An 18,644-nucleotide genomic window follows, 5' to 3' on the forward strand; every position below is an offset into this window, starting at 1 on the left:
CTCTTAAACCTTGCTAAATCCAATCTGTCCACTGCGCTATACACAACCTGAAATACTATGAATTAGAAGAAGTATCTCCTTTTCTTTATGATCTAGATGACTTGATATTTCTTTTCGAATTGGAATATTTACCATTATTCGTTGTTAGATAAATATCATTGTGATGGTCTACTGTTGAAATGTGTACTAACTACGACTTGAACTTTATCGCGATCCTCTGACTTCAATTCATACATCGCCAGGAATGGACATTTCCAATGTCTTTCTTTGCTATTTTAAGTATCAGCATAGTTACAGGCTATGTCACTTCAATACCATTTACAAGTAAAAAAGGCTTGAGATTTAAGGTCGATCAGTTCTTGTTTGTTATGTTCACTTGCTCAGGAATGTTGTTTTGAGAGGGCAGAACAAAATGTGGATTTCTTCTAACGCATTTCTTCGCACAGAACCGCTGTTACTTCCTCTTGTGCTCGTGATCTTTAGTAGAAGGCTCCTGATCATCAAAAATACAGTATAACTACCGATTTTTAGCGGATAAGATTAAGTACTCCATTGATACCCTCACACAGAAATGTCCCACCCTTTAAGTGACGCTTTGTTGCTGATATTAGCCAACCTCCATCTCAATGACTGTGGATCGTGATAGCTGCAAAATTTATGTGTAGATTGGTTTATCAAGAGCGGCTATATTAGTTTTCCTATCATTGATATTGATCCAAATAGCTCATCGGCACACCGTTATACTCGTATGTTATGGATTCCTCTATTTGAAGTCTCTCTTCAGCAACCTAAAGACTAGACGGTTAAAACACTTCAACGGATCGTGCTAACGCTTTTATTATTCTCTTTAAACTGATTTATAGTTGTGTCAAGTTCTTTACTTTACCTTTGACACTTATCTTATCGAAGAGATTGTCAAAACCATCTAGCTCACCGTAGAAGGACAGCCCAACGGCCAAAATTCCTCGGAGTCAACTCAATCGTTCCCAGGCTGTGAGATAGACCAGTCGAAAAAGATAATAACTTAGTCTTATCTTCGGATTCTGTAAGTCGACAGTAACTTTAATACCAAGTTAATTACATTTCAATTACATCACAGTTTTTCTTGATTGTTGACATGGTAAAGGATTCTGAGTGGATGGGCAGCTTTAGTTGGTACTATCGCTTCGATGAATTAGCTAATGAATCTCCAAAAACTGATTATTTAAGCAATTGATTCAGGGTGGCCCACCCATAACTGTGAGCGGATCTCGATTACGCATCCTTCCACTTGTTAATCACCACTAGATTTAGTGCCCTCATAATGACTCTGCATCTTTATTACTTTAATTTATTAATTTTGATCTTTATGTCATAGATAACCATAAAAGCCACGTGTCGGCTGATTGCCTCAACTTGGATTAATAAATTAGCAAAGGTGATGTTGAGAAATACCGCCACTTGTAGCAAGTAAAACAAAAATTTTAGTTGACTGTTTGTTTGGGCCCGGACGGTGCCGGTGGTTCTAATGACCATTTACTAAAATACATAGATACAAAATACAATATAGTATAAATATTATAATCAGAAGTTTTATAAATCCTATCCGTCCAAGTTAAACTTGAAGGGCGCTACACTCACGACGAAAACTCCCTTTAATGTGAGCTGAAGTAGACTACTAGTAGTAGAGCTAGTAGCGCTTGAAATTTACAGAACTGAAAACGAAATCTGACAATTGTCGCGAAAACTGACAGTTTTGTGTGCTCAAAGTGTCGAGAAATACTGACAGTGCAAGACTGGGCACACAAGAGTGAGTTAAAAATCCTCCACACAACAAAAACTTGAATACACTAATAATAATCAATTATTAAAAACACACAAGCTCATTCTGCAGTCTTATTAGTCTTATCAGTACTCTTTATAGCACCGTTTCTGATAAAGTGTAGCTTATCAGGCTGCTCAGTTACCAGTTTTTTCATGTCCCTGACGAGTTCTCTTTGCTTGGCTCTCTGTTCTGGAGATCGATCTGGGCTGATAAAAACAGTTTTAAACTTTTCCGTTGCTCGCAGGTTTCTCGATTTAGCGAGAATCTGATTAACAATTGTTGCACTTGCCGCAGTCACTTTAACTGGTCTCACAGCCTTGCCAGGTTTGAGCTTTCCGACTCTACTAGCTTCGATTCTGGGTTTCTCTCCGATTGCTGAGAACACTTCACTGACCACGGTGCTGAGCTCCTCATTGTCCTGCTCCGATAAACCAAAAATCATCAGATTTTTGTTTCGGTCTTCCTCCTGTACCACAGTTTTCACAGCTTTCTTGATCATTTCAGAACTGACAGGCTTCTGAGATTCTAGACAATTCGCCTGTAATACCGAGCTGAAGGATTGGAATTCAGCCTTGACAGACTCTCCGACTGACGATTTAACTGACGTCTGCAACGATTCCAACTGTTCATTTTTGCAGGCTAGTAGTTCTGACTGCAGCTTAATGATGGTCTCCTGTGTCTCGAACATAAGATGTTTAACTGAGTTTGAGGCCATCTTGTAGTCCGTGGATACGACACCAGTGAACTCCTCCAAATATCTTAATGCATCGTGCAACAAGTCACACGCACTGTTCTTGGTCATCTTCTTCACGCACGAAGGGGATAGTTGCTTCATTGCTGTGATCTCCATCTCGTACATAGCCTTGCTGAGAAGTTCAACTGAGTCACCCCTTAACATGTTGATCTCCTTTTCACCATACTCGCTGGGCGGGATGGTCATGGTCGTGTAACACGGTGATACACAAACCACTGTAGCTGCACGTTACAATCAACAGAGATAAGCACTAAGATAAGAGAGTAAGAAAAGAGCAACGTATGCAATTAGTGTAATACTGAACTGGAGCAACGTATGCAATTAGTGTAATACTGAACTGGGCTAGATATAGTTCTAGTTAACTAAATATAATTAAAGACAATTAAGATTTTTTGAAACATCGTTGAACATCACCACATTAAACAACTGAACAAAACTTGAAAACTAATCAGACATTCAAAAGTGAAAAATTGGTTATTAGCGCTCGATTTTGAAAGTACAAGGTAAATATGCAAGAATATGCGCGGCGCACCAGAAGTTTTCATTTCATTTCAGGGTAATTTTTGGTCTATTCTATAAAATATATTTGATATGATACTATTTTTTGCATTTATTAAAAAGTTTTTTCACATTAACATTTAACATTGAACATGTCATCAAAGAATTAAAATGAAGTGCGCGTAAAAAATGTTGAACACTTTTTTTGGATGATAACAATAGCCACGCCAATCCCAATTCGCCAATCCAAATGCGCCAATCCAAATGCGCGGCGCGGTTCTCATATTGATGAGGGGAGGAAGTAATAAATTAGCATACTAGGAAAATGTATTGTATTCGATTACAATTTAGTGTTCATGCGCATGCTTAAATATAAATAAGTTTTAACGGATGATACTATTAAAATATTTGTTCCGTATAGTCGACGAGTCCATGAACTCGGCGCGCGTCCTGGTAGGTTATAAACCTACAAAATAAGTTTAAGGGTTGGTTGGGATTAAGGCGAAAAAAGATTGAACACCTCAACCTTATTGTAAACCTTAAAAACATAAATGGCTGCAGCCTATCTCCAAACTTTTTTTGCGAAATGTTCGACTTTTAACAATCGAGCATCAAGCATGCTAAATTACTTTTTAGTCGATCTTCGAGATTGTTCTAAAAGGGCCCACGACAATTGAAACTAACTTTAATCGATGTATTTTGGACGCTGATTCCGAATCACCCCCATGACATAGGGCTAAAATTCTCCCCTACCGAGATATTGGCGAAAAACTGTCTCGATCACGTGATATGACCGTATATTGTACAAGGAAGTTAGTTTAATTTCTCGTTAGGGTTAGGGTTTTAGTAACTGCTTTTGTTAAGGATTGGGTTAGGGTTAGGGTCAGGATCAGATTATAGGTTTAGGGTTTCGAATAGTCGTTCATGACCAGCTAGAGAACGGGTTAAAAAAGTCACGTGACACTCGAGTGTGTTATTTAAAGATAACGTTTCCCTTAATATTTTGAATTGTAGTTGACGAAGTGAGAGTCTCCACTCAGTGTGTTAAAACATAATTCTTTGTCGACGTTTCGGCTACATGCCTTTGTCATAAACAGGACGTATTGATAACTTACATAGCTGCAAATTTACAATGTTAAAATAATCTATTAATACTTCGAAATATTACAACAACAAATAACATCTTGAAACCCATACAATCAACAAGTGACAACACGAGTCAACCACGTACTCATCACTCGTGTTGTCACTTGTTGATTGTATGGGTTTCAAGATGTTATTTGTTGTTGTAATATTTCGTAGTATTAATAGATTATTTTAACATTGTAACTTTGCAGCTATGTAAGTTATCAATACGTCCTGTCTATGACAAAGGCATGTAGCCGAAACGTCGACAAAGAATTATGTTTTAACACACTGAGTGGAGACTCTCACTTCGTCAACTACAATTCAAAATAAATGATTGACCCACTCATAAGAGCGAAAAAAGATTACCAGTTTCCCTTGATACATAGAAAAAAAAATTTAAATCAGTGTAAATTTAAACTATCTCGAAAAATTATATTTTAGACCGAATACAAATGATGGTATGAAACCAAATTTTGGTACTGGGAGTCAAAATCCCGAATAAAATTGCAAAATCATATTGTCCCAATCTCAGTCCCATTTTCAGGTTTTGAAGATGAAATTTCCAGGACCGAAATTTTATAGTTTTGACTGATTGTTTTACCCGCAACCAATTAGTAAGTCAACTGACAACTATAAATGGCATATGACTTGTTTCATTGAGCAGAAATCTTAACATAACGAAAAGTTGTATTATCAAAAGTCTGTCCCATTTTTAAATATGAAATTTTTTGAACACAAATTAGACAGATTGGATGAAATTTGTGCCCAGGAACCAATCAGTCAGCTAATTGATGATGGTATGCAACCAAATTGAGGTACTGGGAGTCAAAATCCCGATTAAAATTGCAAAATCGTATTGTCCCAATCTCTGTCCCATTTTCAGGTTTTGAAGATGAAATTTCCAGGACCGAAATTTTATAGTTTTGACTGATTTTTTTACCCGCAACCAATTAGTAAGTCAACTATAAATGGCATATGACACGATTGAGGTGCTGGAAGTCTGATTTCGGTCGGAGGAAGCCCACAGCAGAAATCTTAACAAAACGAAAAGTTGTATTTTCAAAAGTCTGTCCCATTTTCAAATATGAAATTTTCTGAACACAAATTTGTAGTATTATGTAGTGTATACTACTAATCTATTACATTTATTGAGGACGTTACAGAAGGAATTAATTTAATGTAGTTGGAGGAGTCCTAACTCTCCTCACGTCCGAAAATTGCGTTTCTCTTGTATCTAATATGATATGTCAAAATGCATTTTGCCAGCCATGCCACCCACGAAAAAGAGGGGGGGGGGTCCAACCCGATGTCCGATATGAGGGTTGATGAGGCCAAAATCGGAATCGGAAAAATCGGAAAAATCGGAAAAATCGGAAAATTGAGAAATTTACAGAATCGATCTCTAAATTCTAAAACCTCTCAGAAGTGATATAATTCAACCAGAACCCCTACATATAATGCTATATTGTTATGAGAAAACAAACCAATTGGACATTCCAATAGTATGTTTTATGTGTTTTTCCACTGCAGGGGCTAGTATGCTCACTACTAGTTGGAGTTGTCATGTACTCCCAGACCCGAGTGCTTTGGCCTCTTGACGTGAGATCGATTGTTTCTGCTCATTAATTTTATCCCTGTTACTTGTTATTATGTATTAGTACAACACTAGGTACCGGGTTATATTTTGTGGTCCGGTCTTTAAACATACCATAAAATCACTAGTACACTGCACCTGAAATGTATAGTCAAGTACATTTGTATCGTAACACATGCTTGGCTGGGGGATCATGTTTTGTGTCCGTTCGGTACCCTGTATTTTCAAAACGGACAAAAAGTAGGGCGGACAAAAACGGACAAAAACAGACAAAACATTTAGATGTCCTCCTCCTCCTCCTCTTAAGTCTTCCTCCTCCTGAGTCCTTCTCCTCCTCAGTCCTCTTCAGTCCTCTTCCTGACTCCTCGTCCTCGTCCTCCTCCTTCTCCTCAGTCCTCCTCACCCTCCTCCTCTATCCCCTTCTCCTCCTCAGTCCTACTCCCAGTCCTCCTCCTTCTCCTTCTCCTTCTCAGTTCTCCTCCTCCTCATCCTCATTTCTCCTCCTCATCCTCCTCCTGATCCTCCTTCCCCTCCCCATCCGTCCTCCTCAGTCCTCCTCATAGTCGTCCTCCTCCTCCTGAGTCCTCCTCCTCATCCTCCTCCACCTCCTGAGTCCTCCTCCTGATCCTCATCCTCCTCCTCAGTCATCCTCCTCTTCCTCCTCAGTCCTCCCCCAGTCCTCCTTCTCCTTCTCCTCCTCCTCATCCTCCTCCTCCTTCTCCTCCTCATCAGTCCTCATCCTCTGTCCTCCTCATGATCGTCCTCGTCCTCATCCTCGTCCTTAGTCCTCGTCCTCCTTATCCTCCTCCTTAGTCCTCCCCCAGTCCTCCTCCTCATCCTCCTCCTTCTCCTCCTCCTGATCCTCCTCCTCCTCCTTCTCCTCTTTCTTCTCCTCCTAATCATTCCTCCTCCTCAGTCGTCCTCCTCCTCCTCCTCGTCCTTAGTCCTCGTCCTCATCCTCCTCAGTATTCCTCCTCAGTCCTCATCAGTCCTCATCTTCATCATCCTCCTCAACAGTCCTCCTCCTCCTCCTTCTTCTCCTCAGTCTTCCTCCTCAGTCCTCCGCCTCCTTCTCCTTCTCATCAGTCCTCCTCCTCCTCAGCCTCCTCCTCCTCATCCTCCTCCTTAGTCCTCATCCTCCTCGTCAGTCCTCCTCGTCAGTCCTTCTCCTCCTCCTCAGTCCTTCTCCTCATCGTCAGTCCTCCTCCTCCTCAGTCCTCCTCAGTCCTCCTCCTCCTTCTCATACTCCTAAGTCCTCCTCCTTCTCCTCCTCAGTCTTCCTCCTCAGTCCTCCTCCTCCTTCTTCTTCTCATCAGTCCTCCTCCTCCTCAGCCTCCTCCTCATCCTCCTCCTTAGTCCTTATCCTCCTCCTCCTCCTCAGTCCTCCTCCTTCTCCTCCTTCTCCTCCTTTTCCTCCTTCTCCTCCTACTCCTAAGTCCTCCTCCTCCTCAGTCCTCCCCCAGTCCTCCTCCTCATTAGTCCTCCCCAGTCCTCCTTCTCCTCCTCATCCTCAGTCCTCCTCCTGATCCTCATCATCCTCCTCAGTCCTACCCCAGTCCTCCTCTTCCTCAGTCCTCCCCAAGTCCTCCTCTTCCTCAGTCCTTCCCAGTCCTCCTTCTCCTCCTCCTCCTCCTCAGTCCTCCCCAAGTCCTCCTCTTCCTCAGTCCTCCCCCAGTCCTCCTTCTCCTTCTCCTCATCCTCAGTCCTCCTCTTCAGTCCTCCTCGTCCTTAGTCCTCGCGTCCTCTTAGTCCTCCTCCTCCTCCTCCTCCCCGTCCTCAGTCCTCCTCCCCGTCCTCAGTCCTCCTCCTCCTCCTGAGTCCTCCTCCTCTGGAGTCCTCCTCATCCTCAGTCCTCCTCCTCATCCTCAGTCCTCCTCCTCAGTCCTCCTCGTCCTTAGTCCTCCCCCAGTCCTCCTTTTCCTCATCCTCAGTCCTCCTCCTCAGTCCTCGTTCTTCTCCTTTTTAACAGTCCTCCTCCTCAGTCTTCCTCCTCGTCCTCGCTCTCGTCCTCCTCCTTCTCCTCCTTCTCGTCTTCCTCCACAACAATCCTGCTCCTCTTCTTCAGTCCTCCCTCTCCTCTTCAGTCCTCCTCCTCCTCAGTCCTCCTCGGTCCTCCTCTTTCTCCTCAGTCTTCCTCCTTCTCCTCCTCCTCCTCAGTTCTCATCCTCATCCTCCTCCTCCTTCTTCTCTTCCTTCTCCTCCTAATCAGTCCTCCTCCTAATCAGTCCTCCTCCTCAGTCGTCCTCCTCCTCGTCCTTAGTCCTCGTCCTCGTCCTCCTCCTTCTCCTCAGTCCTCCTCACCCTCCTCCTCTATCCCCTTCTCCTCCTCAGTCCTACTCCCAGTCCTCCTCCTTCTCCTTCTCCTTCTCAGTTCTCCTCCTCCTCATCCTCATTTCTCCTCCTCATCCTCCTCCTGATCCTCCTTCCCCTCCCCATCCGTCCTCCTCAGTCCTCCTCATAGTCGTCCTCCTCCTCCTGAGTCCTCCTCCTCATCCTCCTCCACCTCCTGAGTCCTCCTCCTGATCCTCATCCTCCTCCTCAGTCATCCTCCTCTTCCTCCTCAGTCCTCCCCCAGTCCTACTTCTCCTTCTCCTCCTCCTCATCCTCCTCCTCCTTCTCCTCCTCATCAGTCCTCATCCTCTGTCCTCCTCATGATCGTCCTCGTCCTCATCCTCGTCCTTAGTCCTCGTCCTCCTTATCCTCCTCCTTAGTCCTCCCCCAGTCCTCCTCCTCATCCTCCTCCTTCTCCTCCTCCTGATCCTCCTCCTCCTCCTTCTCCTCTTTCTTCTCCTCCTAATCATTCCTCCTCCTCAGTCGTCCTCCTCCTCCTCCTCGTCCTTAGTCCTCGTCCTCATCCTCCTCAGTATTCCTCCTCAGTCCTCATCAGTCCTCATCTTCATCATCCTCCTCAACAGTCCTCCTCCTCCTCCTTCTTCTCCTCAGTCTTCCTCCTCAGTCCTCCGCCTCCTTCTCCTTCTCATCAGTCCTCCTCCTCCTCAGCCTCCTCCTCCTCATCCTCCTCCTTAGTCCTCATCCTCCTCGTCAGTCCTCCTCGTCAGTCCTTCTCCTCCTCCTCAGTCCTTCTCCTCATCGTCAGTCCTCCTCCTCCTCAGTCCTCCTCAGTCCTCCTCCTCCTTCTCCTACTCCTAAGTCCTCCTCCTTCTCCTCCTCAGTCTTCCTCCTCAGTCCTCCTCCTCCTTCTTCTTCTCATCAGTCCTCCTCCTCCTCAGCCTCCTCCTCATCCTCCTCCTTAGTCCTTATCCTCCTCCTCCTCCTCAGTCCTCCTCCTTCTCCTCCTTCTCCTCCTTTTCCTCCTTCTCCTCCTACTCCTAAGTCCTCCTCCTCCTCAGTCCTCCCCCAGTCCTCCTCCTCATTAGTCCTCCCCAGTCCTCCTTCTCCTCCTCATCCTCAGTCCTCCTCCTGATCCTCATCATCCTCCTCAGTCCTACCCCAGTCCTCCTCTTCCTCAGTCCTCCCCAAGTCCTCCTCTTCCTCAGTCCTTCCCAGTCCTCCTTCTCCTCCTCCTCCTCCTCAGTCCTCCCCAAGTCCTCCTCTTCCTCAGTCCTCCCCCAGTCCTCCTTCTCCTTCTCCTCATCCTCAGTCCTCCTCTTCAGTCCTCCTCGTCCTTAGTCCTCGCGTCCTCTTAGTCCTCCTCCTCCTCCTCCTCCCCGTCCTCAGTCCTCCTCCCCGTCCTCAGTCCTCCTCCTCCTCCTGAGTCCTCCTCCTCTGGAGTCCTCCTCATCCTCAGTCCTCCTCCTCATCCTCAGTCCTCCTCCTCAGTCCTCCTCGTCCTTAGTCCTCCCCCAGTCCTCCTTTTCCTCATCCTCAGTCCTCCTCCTCAGTCCTCGTTCTTCTCCTTTTTAACAGTCCTCCTCCTCAGTCTTCCTCCTCGTCCTCGCTCTCGTCCTCCTCCTTCTCCTCCTTCTCGTCTTCCTCCACAACAATCCTGCTCCTCTTCTTCAGTCCTCCCTCTCCTCTTCAGTCCTCCTCCTCCTCAGTCCTCCTCGGTCCTCCTCTTTCTCCTCAGTCTTCCTCCTTCTCCTCCTCCTCCTCAGTTCTCATCCTCATCCTCCTCCTCCTTCTTCTCTTCCTTCTCCTCCTAATCAGTCCTCCTCCTAATCAGTCCTCCTCCTCAGTCGTCCTCCTCCTCGTCCTTAGTCCTCGTCCTCATCCTCATCGTCCTTAGTCCTCGTCCTCATCCTCCTAGTCCTCGTCCTTAGTCCTCGTCCTCATCCTCCTAGTCCTCGTCCTGGTCCTCCTCAGTCTTCCTCCTCTGTCCTCCTCTGTCCTCCTTCTCCTCAGTCCTCCTCCTCCTCCTCATCAGTTAACACAATTTATTGTTACTAAAATGTTTTTAAACACATTTGAGTCTGTAACATATTGACATGTTACTGTTACTGACTCAAAATGTGCTCGAGAATATTTTTGTTTAACAGAGTTTTACTCTCCAGTACTATGGAAAAGTTGTTACATGATAAATAAAGATTTTGATAAATAAAGTGATTTTCATCCCTTTTAATGTTATCAAAATTTGTGTAGACTATTCTTTGTATCTAACTGAGGATTGGAAGTTTGAGAAAGGACCATGGTCATTATCCGTGCTACCCATTTCTGCAGATAGCCTGTTACAAATTGTGGAGACAATTTAAATCAAAAGTTACTAAAGCGTTCGCTATTTGTTACGATTGTTATTACCAACCGTACCTCTTTCAATTGTGGACCGGGGTGGATGTTTCTGTCAAACAAGAGTTGATACGACAGTGTGTTGTTTTTTTCGGACGAAACGATTCTTGTTTGGAACAAGATACCATTTTGGGGTTCTGGGACCACCACCAATCGATTTCTTGTCATATTTAAGTACAGAAATAGCTACCTATATCGCCTAGAAACCTCAGAGGGAAGATTTAAATTTTCCCGATTTTTCCGATATGAGGGTTGATGAGGCCAAAATCGGGATCGGAATGATCGGAAATGATCGGGTTGGACCCCCCCCAAAGAGGAAAGCTCTATCTTACGATGAGAAAAGAACAATACTGTTAAAGTTCAAAAGTGATCCCAGATTGAGAGTTGCAACTGTAGCTCGTGAGTATGGTATGTAAATTAAATCCAACATTTGTGTTCAGCTTAATGTAATTTTTTGCTATTAAAAACTTGCTCATTCTATGAATTTAATAAATTATGCTAAATATTACATTATAATTCTATTTCAGGGATCAATGAGTCCACAATAAGGACTATCAGGAAAATGGAAGAAAAGATTCTGTCATACCATACTCACCTGTCATCCAATTTATCTGACACTACTATAAAGAAAGCTCGGCTATCAAAATATGAAAAGTTAGACAGTGTTCTGTACAAGTGGGTGGAAACACAAAAAGCAGCTGGCTGTGAGGTAAGCCATATACTCTTAAGCTATGTATAGTGTATATAGTGTATACATGTATAATGTATGTATTATACGTACTACATACTAGATACAGGACACAGGTTGTAATGTTGTTCATCCTGTTATGTGTATTTGTAACTTGGTCACTTTGCTTGAATATAACCTGTTTTGCAGACAAACCAGCGAATCCTCAGGATAAAAGCTACGGAGTTGTCGAAAGAACTTTACGGAGACGACACACCTTTCAAAGCTTCTCACGGGTGGGTTTGGCGATTTAGGAAGAGGCACTGTTTGCGTATTCTAAGAGTGCAAGATGATAAGAAAGACGCAGACAAATCAAATCAAATTAAATCAGACAATGTTACTGCAGATGAGTTCATGAGGACAATTGCAAAGTTGTTAGAAAAACTACGAAGAAAAGCTGCCACCATGTCTTGAGAAGAGTTTAGTGTGCAGACAACATAACATTTTGATAGGCTTCATCATAACAGTTTGTTCACAAAATGAGGTTGTAATATGCAGTTTTAATTGCTCTTGCAGTCAACAAAGTTACCAAGTAAAGGGTTTTTCTACCCATGGCTGCCACTCATAGCTTTTATAGCCGAATTATGCTATAAAAACATTCACTTGTACTCTTGTTCGACTATTGGCTTATTGACGAAAGGTATCAAAATAACCCAACAAAAATTTAAATTTAATGCCATTTATTACAATTTTATTCTTCTTTAAAAATAAGATTTTTAAAGGATTCTTGTTAAATAATAGATGATGAGATGTTGTATTTTGACTTTTTGACTAACTGATAGTAAATTATACATATGTTATATACAGATTAGAAAGTGTTTTGGAAACATGCAAACTATATTGGTTTTAACACAAAGAAGAAGTTTTTATATTATAAAATACCTTTTACGAGTACACATTATAGTGTACGGTAAACGGTGTAGATATATTAGAAGTCTCTTTTGTTCTACAATCTGATTATACCTTAAGTTGCACTGTGACAGTGCTTTTACTGAAAACAGTGACTCAGAATTTGAAGATGACAACAACTTATCAATAACAATATTAACCTTTTGTATGTTGGTAGTGGTTAATAACGTATCTCTTCTGATAGGATGAGTTCAGAAGAGCGGTGGAGCGTTAGTGGGGTACTGCTTGCAGCAGCGGTTGTTGCCTTGTACCTTACTTTTGATGTTCCTTATCTGCTCTTTATGAAGAAAGCTATCGAGCAGAGTATTGATTCTAAGATAGATCTTCTTCATGTCTCTGTAGCAGGACTTCTCATAAGTAAGTAGTCCTATACTTATAGTAATTTTAGTTAATACTAAATAGTACATCTTGTTGAAATTGCATTGTTAGCTTTTAGTAAAAAGTCTGTATTTTAGCTTTCGAAGAGTAAAGTGAGTTTGCTGGTACATATAAACAATATTATATTAAAGACGGGTTCCTGCTAGTTATATTAAAGATACGGCGAGAAAGTGTGGTCCGAATATTCTGTTAGATTTGATATTTTTTCATTTCAGTAATTTGCGTTATGTTCGCTATATTGGTGGTCTTTAACAATAGACCTACTACTCAGCTAGGACACTGCAGACCTAAAAGAATCTTCCCTTTTATCTTCATCGGTATTCTTTCTTCTCTATTATTACTTTTTGAATAGTATCCTAGATAAATCTCTTCATTTCTTTAGTTTCTATGTTATTTTAAAGTAACAATGATATGCTACAGTTACTAAAGGATATCATAATCAATATGAAAATATGTATGGTACGTTATATAGTAACTATTGAATGCTATAGTTGATAATATGCTATAGTAGAGTAGTAACTATGGAAACACTAATCACCAGGGTTCCTAACATACTATAGTAGAGTAGTAACTATGGAAACACTAATCACCAGGGTTCCTAACATACTATAGTAGAGTAGTAACTATGGAAACACTAATCACCAGGGTTCCTAACATACTATAGTAGAGTAGTAACTATGGAAACACTAATCACCAGGGTTCCTAACATACTATAGTAGAGTAGTAACTATGGAAACACTAATCACCAGGGTTCCTAACATACTATAGTAGAGTAGTAACTATGGAAACACTAATCACCAGGGTTCCTGATTCTACTCCACTTCGTGCTGACAGTAGTAGTATCCGCTAAAGTTAGTGACCAGGAGAAGGCTAGACTGAGAGAGTATGTTCCCAACTATTGGAACTATCACACTGACTCTATAAACCAGCGCTATGTGGACGATATTCAGGTAATGTCACGTGCTGTGACGTCATCACACGTGCTGTGACGTCATCACACGTGCTGTGACGTCATCACACGTGCTGTGACGTCATCACACGTGCTGTGACGTCATCACACGTGCTGTGACGTCATCACACGTGCTGTGACGTCATCACACGTGCTGTGACGTCATCACACGTGCTGTGACGTCATCACACGTGCTGTGACGTCATAAAAAGGGCTGTTACGTCATCACACATGCTATGACGTCATCACACGTGCTGTTACGTCATCACATGTGCTGTGACGTCTTCACACGTACTGTGACGTCATAACACGTGCTGTGACGTCATAACACGTGCTGTGACTTCATCATTTGTAAATGTTATTGAATAATTCTACAACTGTAAGTTAAACGCACCTAGCTGATAATCTCTAATAAAAAACCTTTTACAACTAAATTAAATTAACCAACATGAACAGTTAGGTAAGTGAGGTAGAACTATTTCAGATATCACTGTCGTGTTGTGGGATAAGCTCTGTAGATGATTACGGTACAATGAACATCCCGCCTAGCTGCTGTGATAACAAAGGGTGTGACAAGGAGCGGGCTCACGAGATGGGGTAATTACTAATAAGTCAATTAGTTAATTAATTAATCATAAGTTAACTAATTGATTAGTTAATTAGTTGATAAACAGAAATCATTAAGATTTTTGACTAGAAGCTTTTCTGCTGTTTCCTTGACCGGAATTTCACAGTTTTGACTGAATTTTTGACCAGTGACCAATCAGTGAGGTCAGTGTGAGTGACATAAGTAACCATCTAGGTACTGCACTGGGAGCTGAATATCAAAAATGTATTATCTGTTTTAATAAAAATTAAATTAAATTAAAAAATTTGATTTTCCTGGTTCACTGTTCACTGTTAAATGCGTGGCTCTAATCATGACGAAATCTAGGATGGCACTTGCTTGGGACTGAGGTATAAAAACATTGTGGATCGGGAAATTGATCAGCCGCTCAAGAGATTTTATTTAATGTCTGATTTATATATTACCTTATATAGGCATCACGTGTTCTATTTCAGGTGCTACAAGAAGATATCCACACTACTCATCACGTGTTCTATTTCAGGTGCTACAAGAAGATATCCACACTACTCATCACGTGTTCTATTTCAGGTGCTTCAAGAAGATATCCACACTACTGATCACCCAAACTACCCTCCCCATATTGACTAGTGGTAAGTTAGTTAATTAGTTAGCTGTAATAAGTACAGAGAACATGACGTGCTGCTGTCGAGTTTAACAATGAATAGAGATTATAAATTCTCATCTCATGTATAACAATATCTCAGGTATAAGTCTGATAATAATCGGAGTTAACATTGCTGGCCTGATAAGGATGAGATTTGGAAATGGGTGTTACTCTGATCTGTACAGCAGAGAGGTGACCAGACCTCTCATACAGGAGGGGTAGGGGCAGCTGAGTAGAGGACAACAGAGGGGTAGGGGACAGCTGAGTAGAGGACAACAGAGGGTTAGGGGACAGCTGAGAAGAGGACAACAGTGCTGATACAGGAGGGGTAGGGGACAGCTGAGTAGAGGACAACAAAGGGGTAGGGGACAGCTGAGTAGAGGACAGCAGTGCTGATACAGGAGGGGTAGGGGACAGCTGAGTAGAGGACAACAGTGCTGATACAGGAGGGGTAGGGGACAGCTGAGTAGAGGACAACAGTGCTGATACAGGAGGGGTAGGGGATAGCTGAGTAGTGGACAACAGTGCTGATACAGGAGGGGTAGGGGACAGCTGAGTAGTGGACAACAGTGCTGATACAGGAGGGGTAGGGGACAGCTGAGTAGAGGACAACAGTGCTGATACAGGAGGGGTAGGGGACAGCTGAGTAGAGGACAACAGAGGGGAAGGGAACAGCTGAGTAGAGGACAACAGAGGGGTAGGGGACAGCTGAGTAGAGGACAACAGAGGGGTAGGGGACAGCTGAGTAGAGGACAACAGAGGGGTAGGGGACAGCTGAGTAGAGGACAACAGTGCTGATACAGGAGGGGTAGGGGCAGCTGAGTAGAGGACAACAGAGGGGTAGGGGACAGCTGAGTAGAGGACAACAGAGGGGTAGGGAACAGCTGAGTAGAGGACAACAGAGGGGTAGGGGACAGCTGAGTAGAGGACAACAGTGCTGATACAGGAGGGGTAGGGGACAGCTGAGTAGAGGACAACAGTGCTGATACAGGAGGGGTAGGGGACAGCTGAGTAGAGGACAACAGTGCTGATACAGGAGGGGTAGGGGACAGCTGAGTAGAGGACAACAGAGGGGAAGGGAACAGCTGAGTAGAGGACAACAGAGGGGTAGGGGACAGCTGAGTAGAGGACAACAGAGGGGTAGGGGACAGCTGAGTAGAGGACAACAGCGGGGTAGGGGGCAGCTGAGTAGAGGACAACAGAGGCGTAGGGGACAGCTGAGTAGAGGACAACAGTGCTTATACAGGAGGGGTAGGGGACAGCTGAGTAGAGGACAACAGTGCTGATACAGGAGGGATAGGGGACAGCTGAGTAGAGGACAACAGTGCTGATACAGGAGGGGTAGGGGACAGCTGAGTAGAGGACAACAGTGCTGATACAGGAGGGGTAGGGGACAGCTGAGTAGAGGACAACAGTGCTGATACAGGAGGGGTAGGGGGCAGCTGAGTAGAGGACAACAGAGGGGTAGGGGACAGCTGAGTAGAGGACAACAGAGGGGTAGGGGACAGCTGAGTAGAGGACAACAGAGGGGCAGGGGACAGCTGAGTAGAGGACAACAGCGGGGTAGGGGGCAGCTGAGTAGAGGACAACAGAGGCGTAGGGGACAGCTGAGTAGAGGACAACAGTGCTTATACAGGAGGGGTAGGGGACAGCTGAGTAGAGGACAACAGTGCTGATACAGGAGGGGTAGGGGACAGCTGAGTAGAGGACAACAGTGCTTATACAGGAGGGGTAGGGGACAGCTGAGTAGAGGACAACAGTGCTTATACAGGAGGGGTAGGGGACAGCTGAGTAGAGGACAACAGTGCTGATACAGGAGGGGTAGGGGACAGCTGAGTAGAGGACAACAGTGCTGATACAGGAGGGGTAGGGGACAGCTGAGTAGAGGACAACAGTGCTGATACAGGAGGGGTAGGGGACAGCTGAGTAGAGGACAACAGTGCTGATACAGGAGGGGTAGGGGACAGCTGAGTAGAGGACAACAGTGCTGATACAGGAGGGGTAGGGGACAGCTGAGTAGAGGACAACAGTGCTTATACAGGAGGGGTAGGGGACAGCTGAGTAGAGGACAACAGTGCTGATACAGGAGGGGTAGGGGACAGCTGAGTAGAGGACAACAGTGCTGATACAGGAGGGGTAGGGGACAGCTGAGTAGAGGACAACAGTGCTGATACAGGAGGGGTAGGGGACAGCTGAGTAGAGGACAACAGTGCTGATACAGGAGGGGTAGGGGACAGCTGAGTAGAGGACAACAGTGCTGATATGTTGACTGGAGATGTTAAACGTCCCCTCAGCAAGGATGTTTTAATTATTCGTGTAAATATAATTTAACGTTAATTTGAAAATGTTAATTTTCATTTTGATTTTAATCTAATTATTAATGATTTGAATTTTATCATCGGATTTATCAGTTTTGTAATGTTAAGTATGTTTTTGTAAATAATCGTTAAATAATTGTTAAATAATTTTTTGAAACTTTATTTTTGTCGATAATTTAAAATAAATTTGGAACATAACCAGTCAGATTTAAAACAAAAAAGACAAATTTCAGTTTTTTGCGTGTTTTGATATAATTGTGAGCACATCGTGGTGTTAACCACTAGTAACCACTAGTAACCACTAGTAACCACTAGTAACTACTAGTAACCACTAGTAAATATTAGTAACCACTAGTAACCACTAGTAACCACTAGTAACCACTAGTAACCACTTACTGGTGGGCTCACGTGACGAATGATTTTTATGCTCAGATCATCTGAAACCGGTGAGCAGGTCTTATCAGGTTTAATATGCACCGCGAAGTGAACACGGAAGATGATGCTATGGTTAATTTGTTGAAGGAGGGAATTTTATCGTAATGTAGCTAAAGTTTATATAAACGCGTTCAATTTTACACACATTTTATCCAATGTTTGATTTTAGTTTGTTACTGTTTTTTACACATTTGTTATCTAATTGAGGTAAATCATATTTGTTTCCATTTTGTTAATTACTAAATAGCAGTGCTGCAATGTTCAAATTGTTTTTTAAAGTCTCAAATTGTTGATGCCAGATTGAATACTGTATAAAATATCATGTTTCTCATTTCGTCCGAGTAATGAACACTACGTTCGTACTTGCCCTGATCTGGTGTTTCTTTGTAAAACTACTTGAATATTTAGTAAATGCACTAAACTTGAATACCGACAATACGTAACCACTAGTAACCATTAGTAACTACTAGTAACCACTAGTAACCACTAGTAACCACTAGTAACCATTAGTAACCATTAGTAACCATTAGTAACTACTAGTAACCACTAGTAACCATTAGTAACCATTAGTAACCACTAGTAACCACTAGTAACCACTAGTAACCATTAGTAACCATTAGTAACCACTAGTAACCATTAGTAACCATTAGTAACCATTAGTAACCACTAGTAACCACTAGTAACCATTAGTAACCACTAGTAACCATTAGTAACCACTAGTAACCATTAGTAACCACTAGTAACCATTAGTAACCATTAGTTACCATTAGTAACCATTAGTAACCATTAGTAACTACCTGTCACCATTAATAACTACTTGTAACCTTATCCACCACCCTGTACTTTGTACACTGTTCTATTTTAGAAACTTACTTTTTATACACCTGATACTTCTTATCTTGTACCTGACTTAAGGGGACATATTAATACACCAAAACTAACGGTCTTTACTTGAAGTGGTGTTATGAAACACACAACATTTCCTTATTTTCCTCAAATTATCGCAATAAAATGCTGATTTTGAATATCTTCACGACAGTAAATGTAAGCTTATGAGGGCTGGTGGGGGGGGGGGGGGGGGGGGGTGATTAATATATTAGGATTAATACCTGTCGCCGAATAGTATATTATATTATGTGGATTTGGACCAATTACCTTACAAGACATATTTATAACGTACGAAATGTGGCGGTTTTCCGAAAATTTCGCCATATTTTCGGACCGCCAAAATTTCG

At 42.9% G+C, this 18,644-nt stretch overlaps 4 protein-coding genes and 1 long non-coding RNA gene across 5 annotated transcripts in view; 2 read left to right on the forward strand and 3 right to left on the reverse strand.

The window, feature by feature from the left end:
* The window catches only part of LOC134817619 (uncharacterized), an 87,506-nt gene that overhangs the window by 30,593 nt on the left and 38,269 nt on the right, over positions 1-18,644 (reverse strand). The gene's annotated exons all lie outside the window — the stretch shown is intronic.
* The window catches only part of LOC134817621 (inactive rhomboid protein 1-like), a 149,411-nt gene that overhangs the window by 12,973 nt on the left and 117,794 nt on the right, over positions 1-18,644 (reverse strand). The window lies entirely within an intron of this gene.
* LOC134817299 (uncharacterized) lies at positions 10,778-12,013 on the forward strand. Its single transcript, XR_010160515.1, has 3 exons — positions 10,778-10,869; positions 10,989-11,170; positions 11,339-12,013. It is a non-coding gene; the product is annotated as an uncharacterized LOC134817299 (long non-coding RNA).
* On the forward strand, positions 12,283-14,640 carry LOC134817488 (CD63 antigen-like). Its single transcript, XM_063826629.1, has 5 exons — positions 12,283-12,454; positions 12,691-12,792; positions 13,277-13,425; positions 13,909-14,021; positions 14,487-14,640. Exons 1-5 carry the CDS (start codon positions 12,283-12,285, stop codon positions 14,638-14,640), a joined length of 690 nt encoding a protein of 229 aa, XP_063682699.1.
* On the reverse strand, positions 14,753-18,576 carry LOC134817489 (mucin-2-like). The gene is made up of 2 exons (XM_063826630.1): positions 18,570-18,576; positions 14,753-16,893 (listed from the first exon to the last, which is right to left on the reverse strand). Exons 1-2 carry the CDS (start codon positions 18,574-18,576, stop codon positions 14,753-14,755), a joined length of 2,148 nt encoding a protein of 715 aa, XP_063682700.1.

Source organism: Bolinopsis microptera, chromosome 6, assembly GCF_026151205.1.
Source record: "Bolinopsis microptera isolate Bmic1 chromosome 6, MBARI_Bmic_1.0, whole genome shotgun sequence".
In the NCBI taxonomy this organism is placed as follows: domain Eukaryota; kingdom Metazoa; phylum Ctenophora; class Tentaculata; order Lobata; family Bolinopsidae; genus Bolinopsis; species Bolinopsis microptera.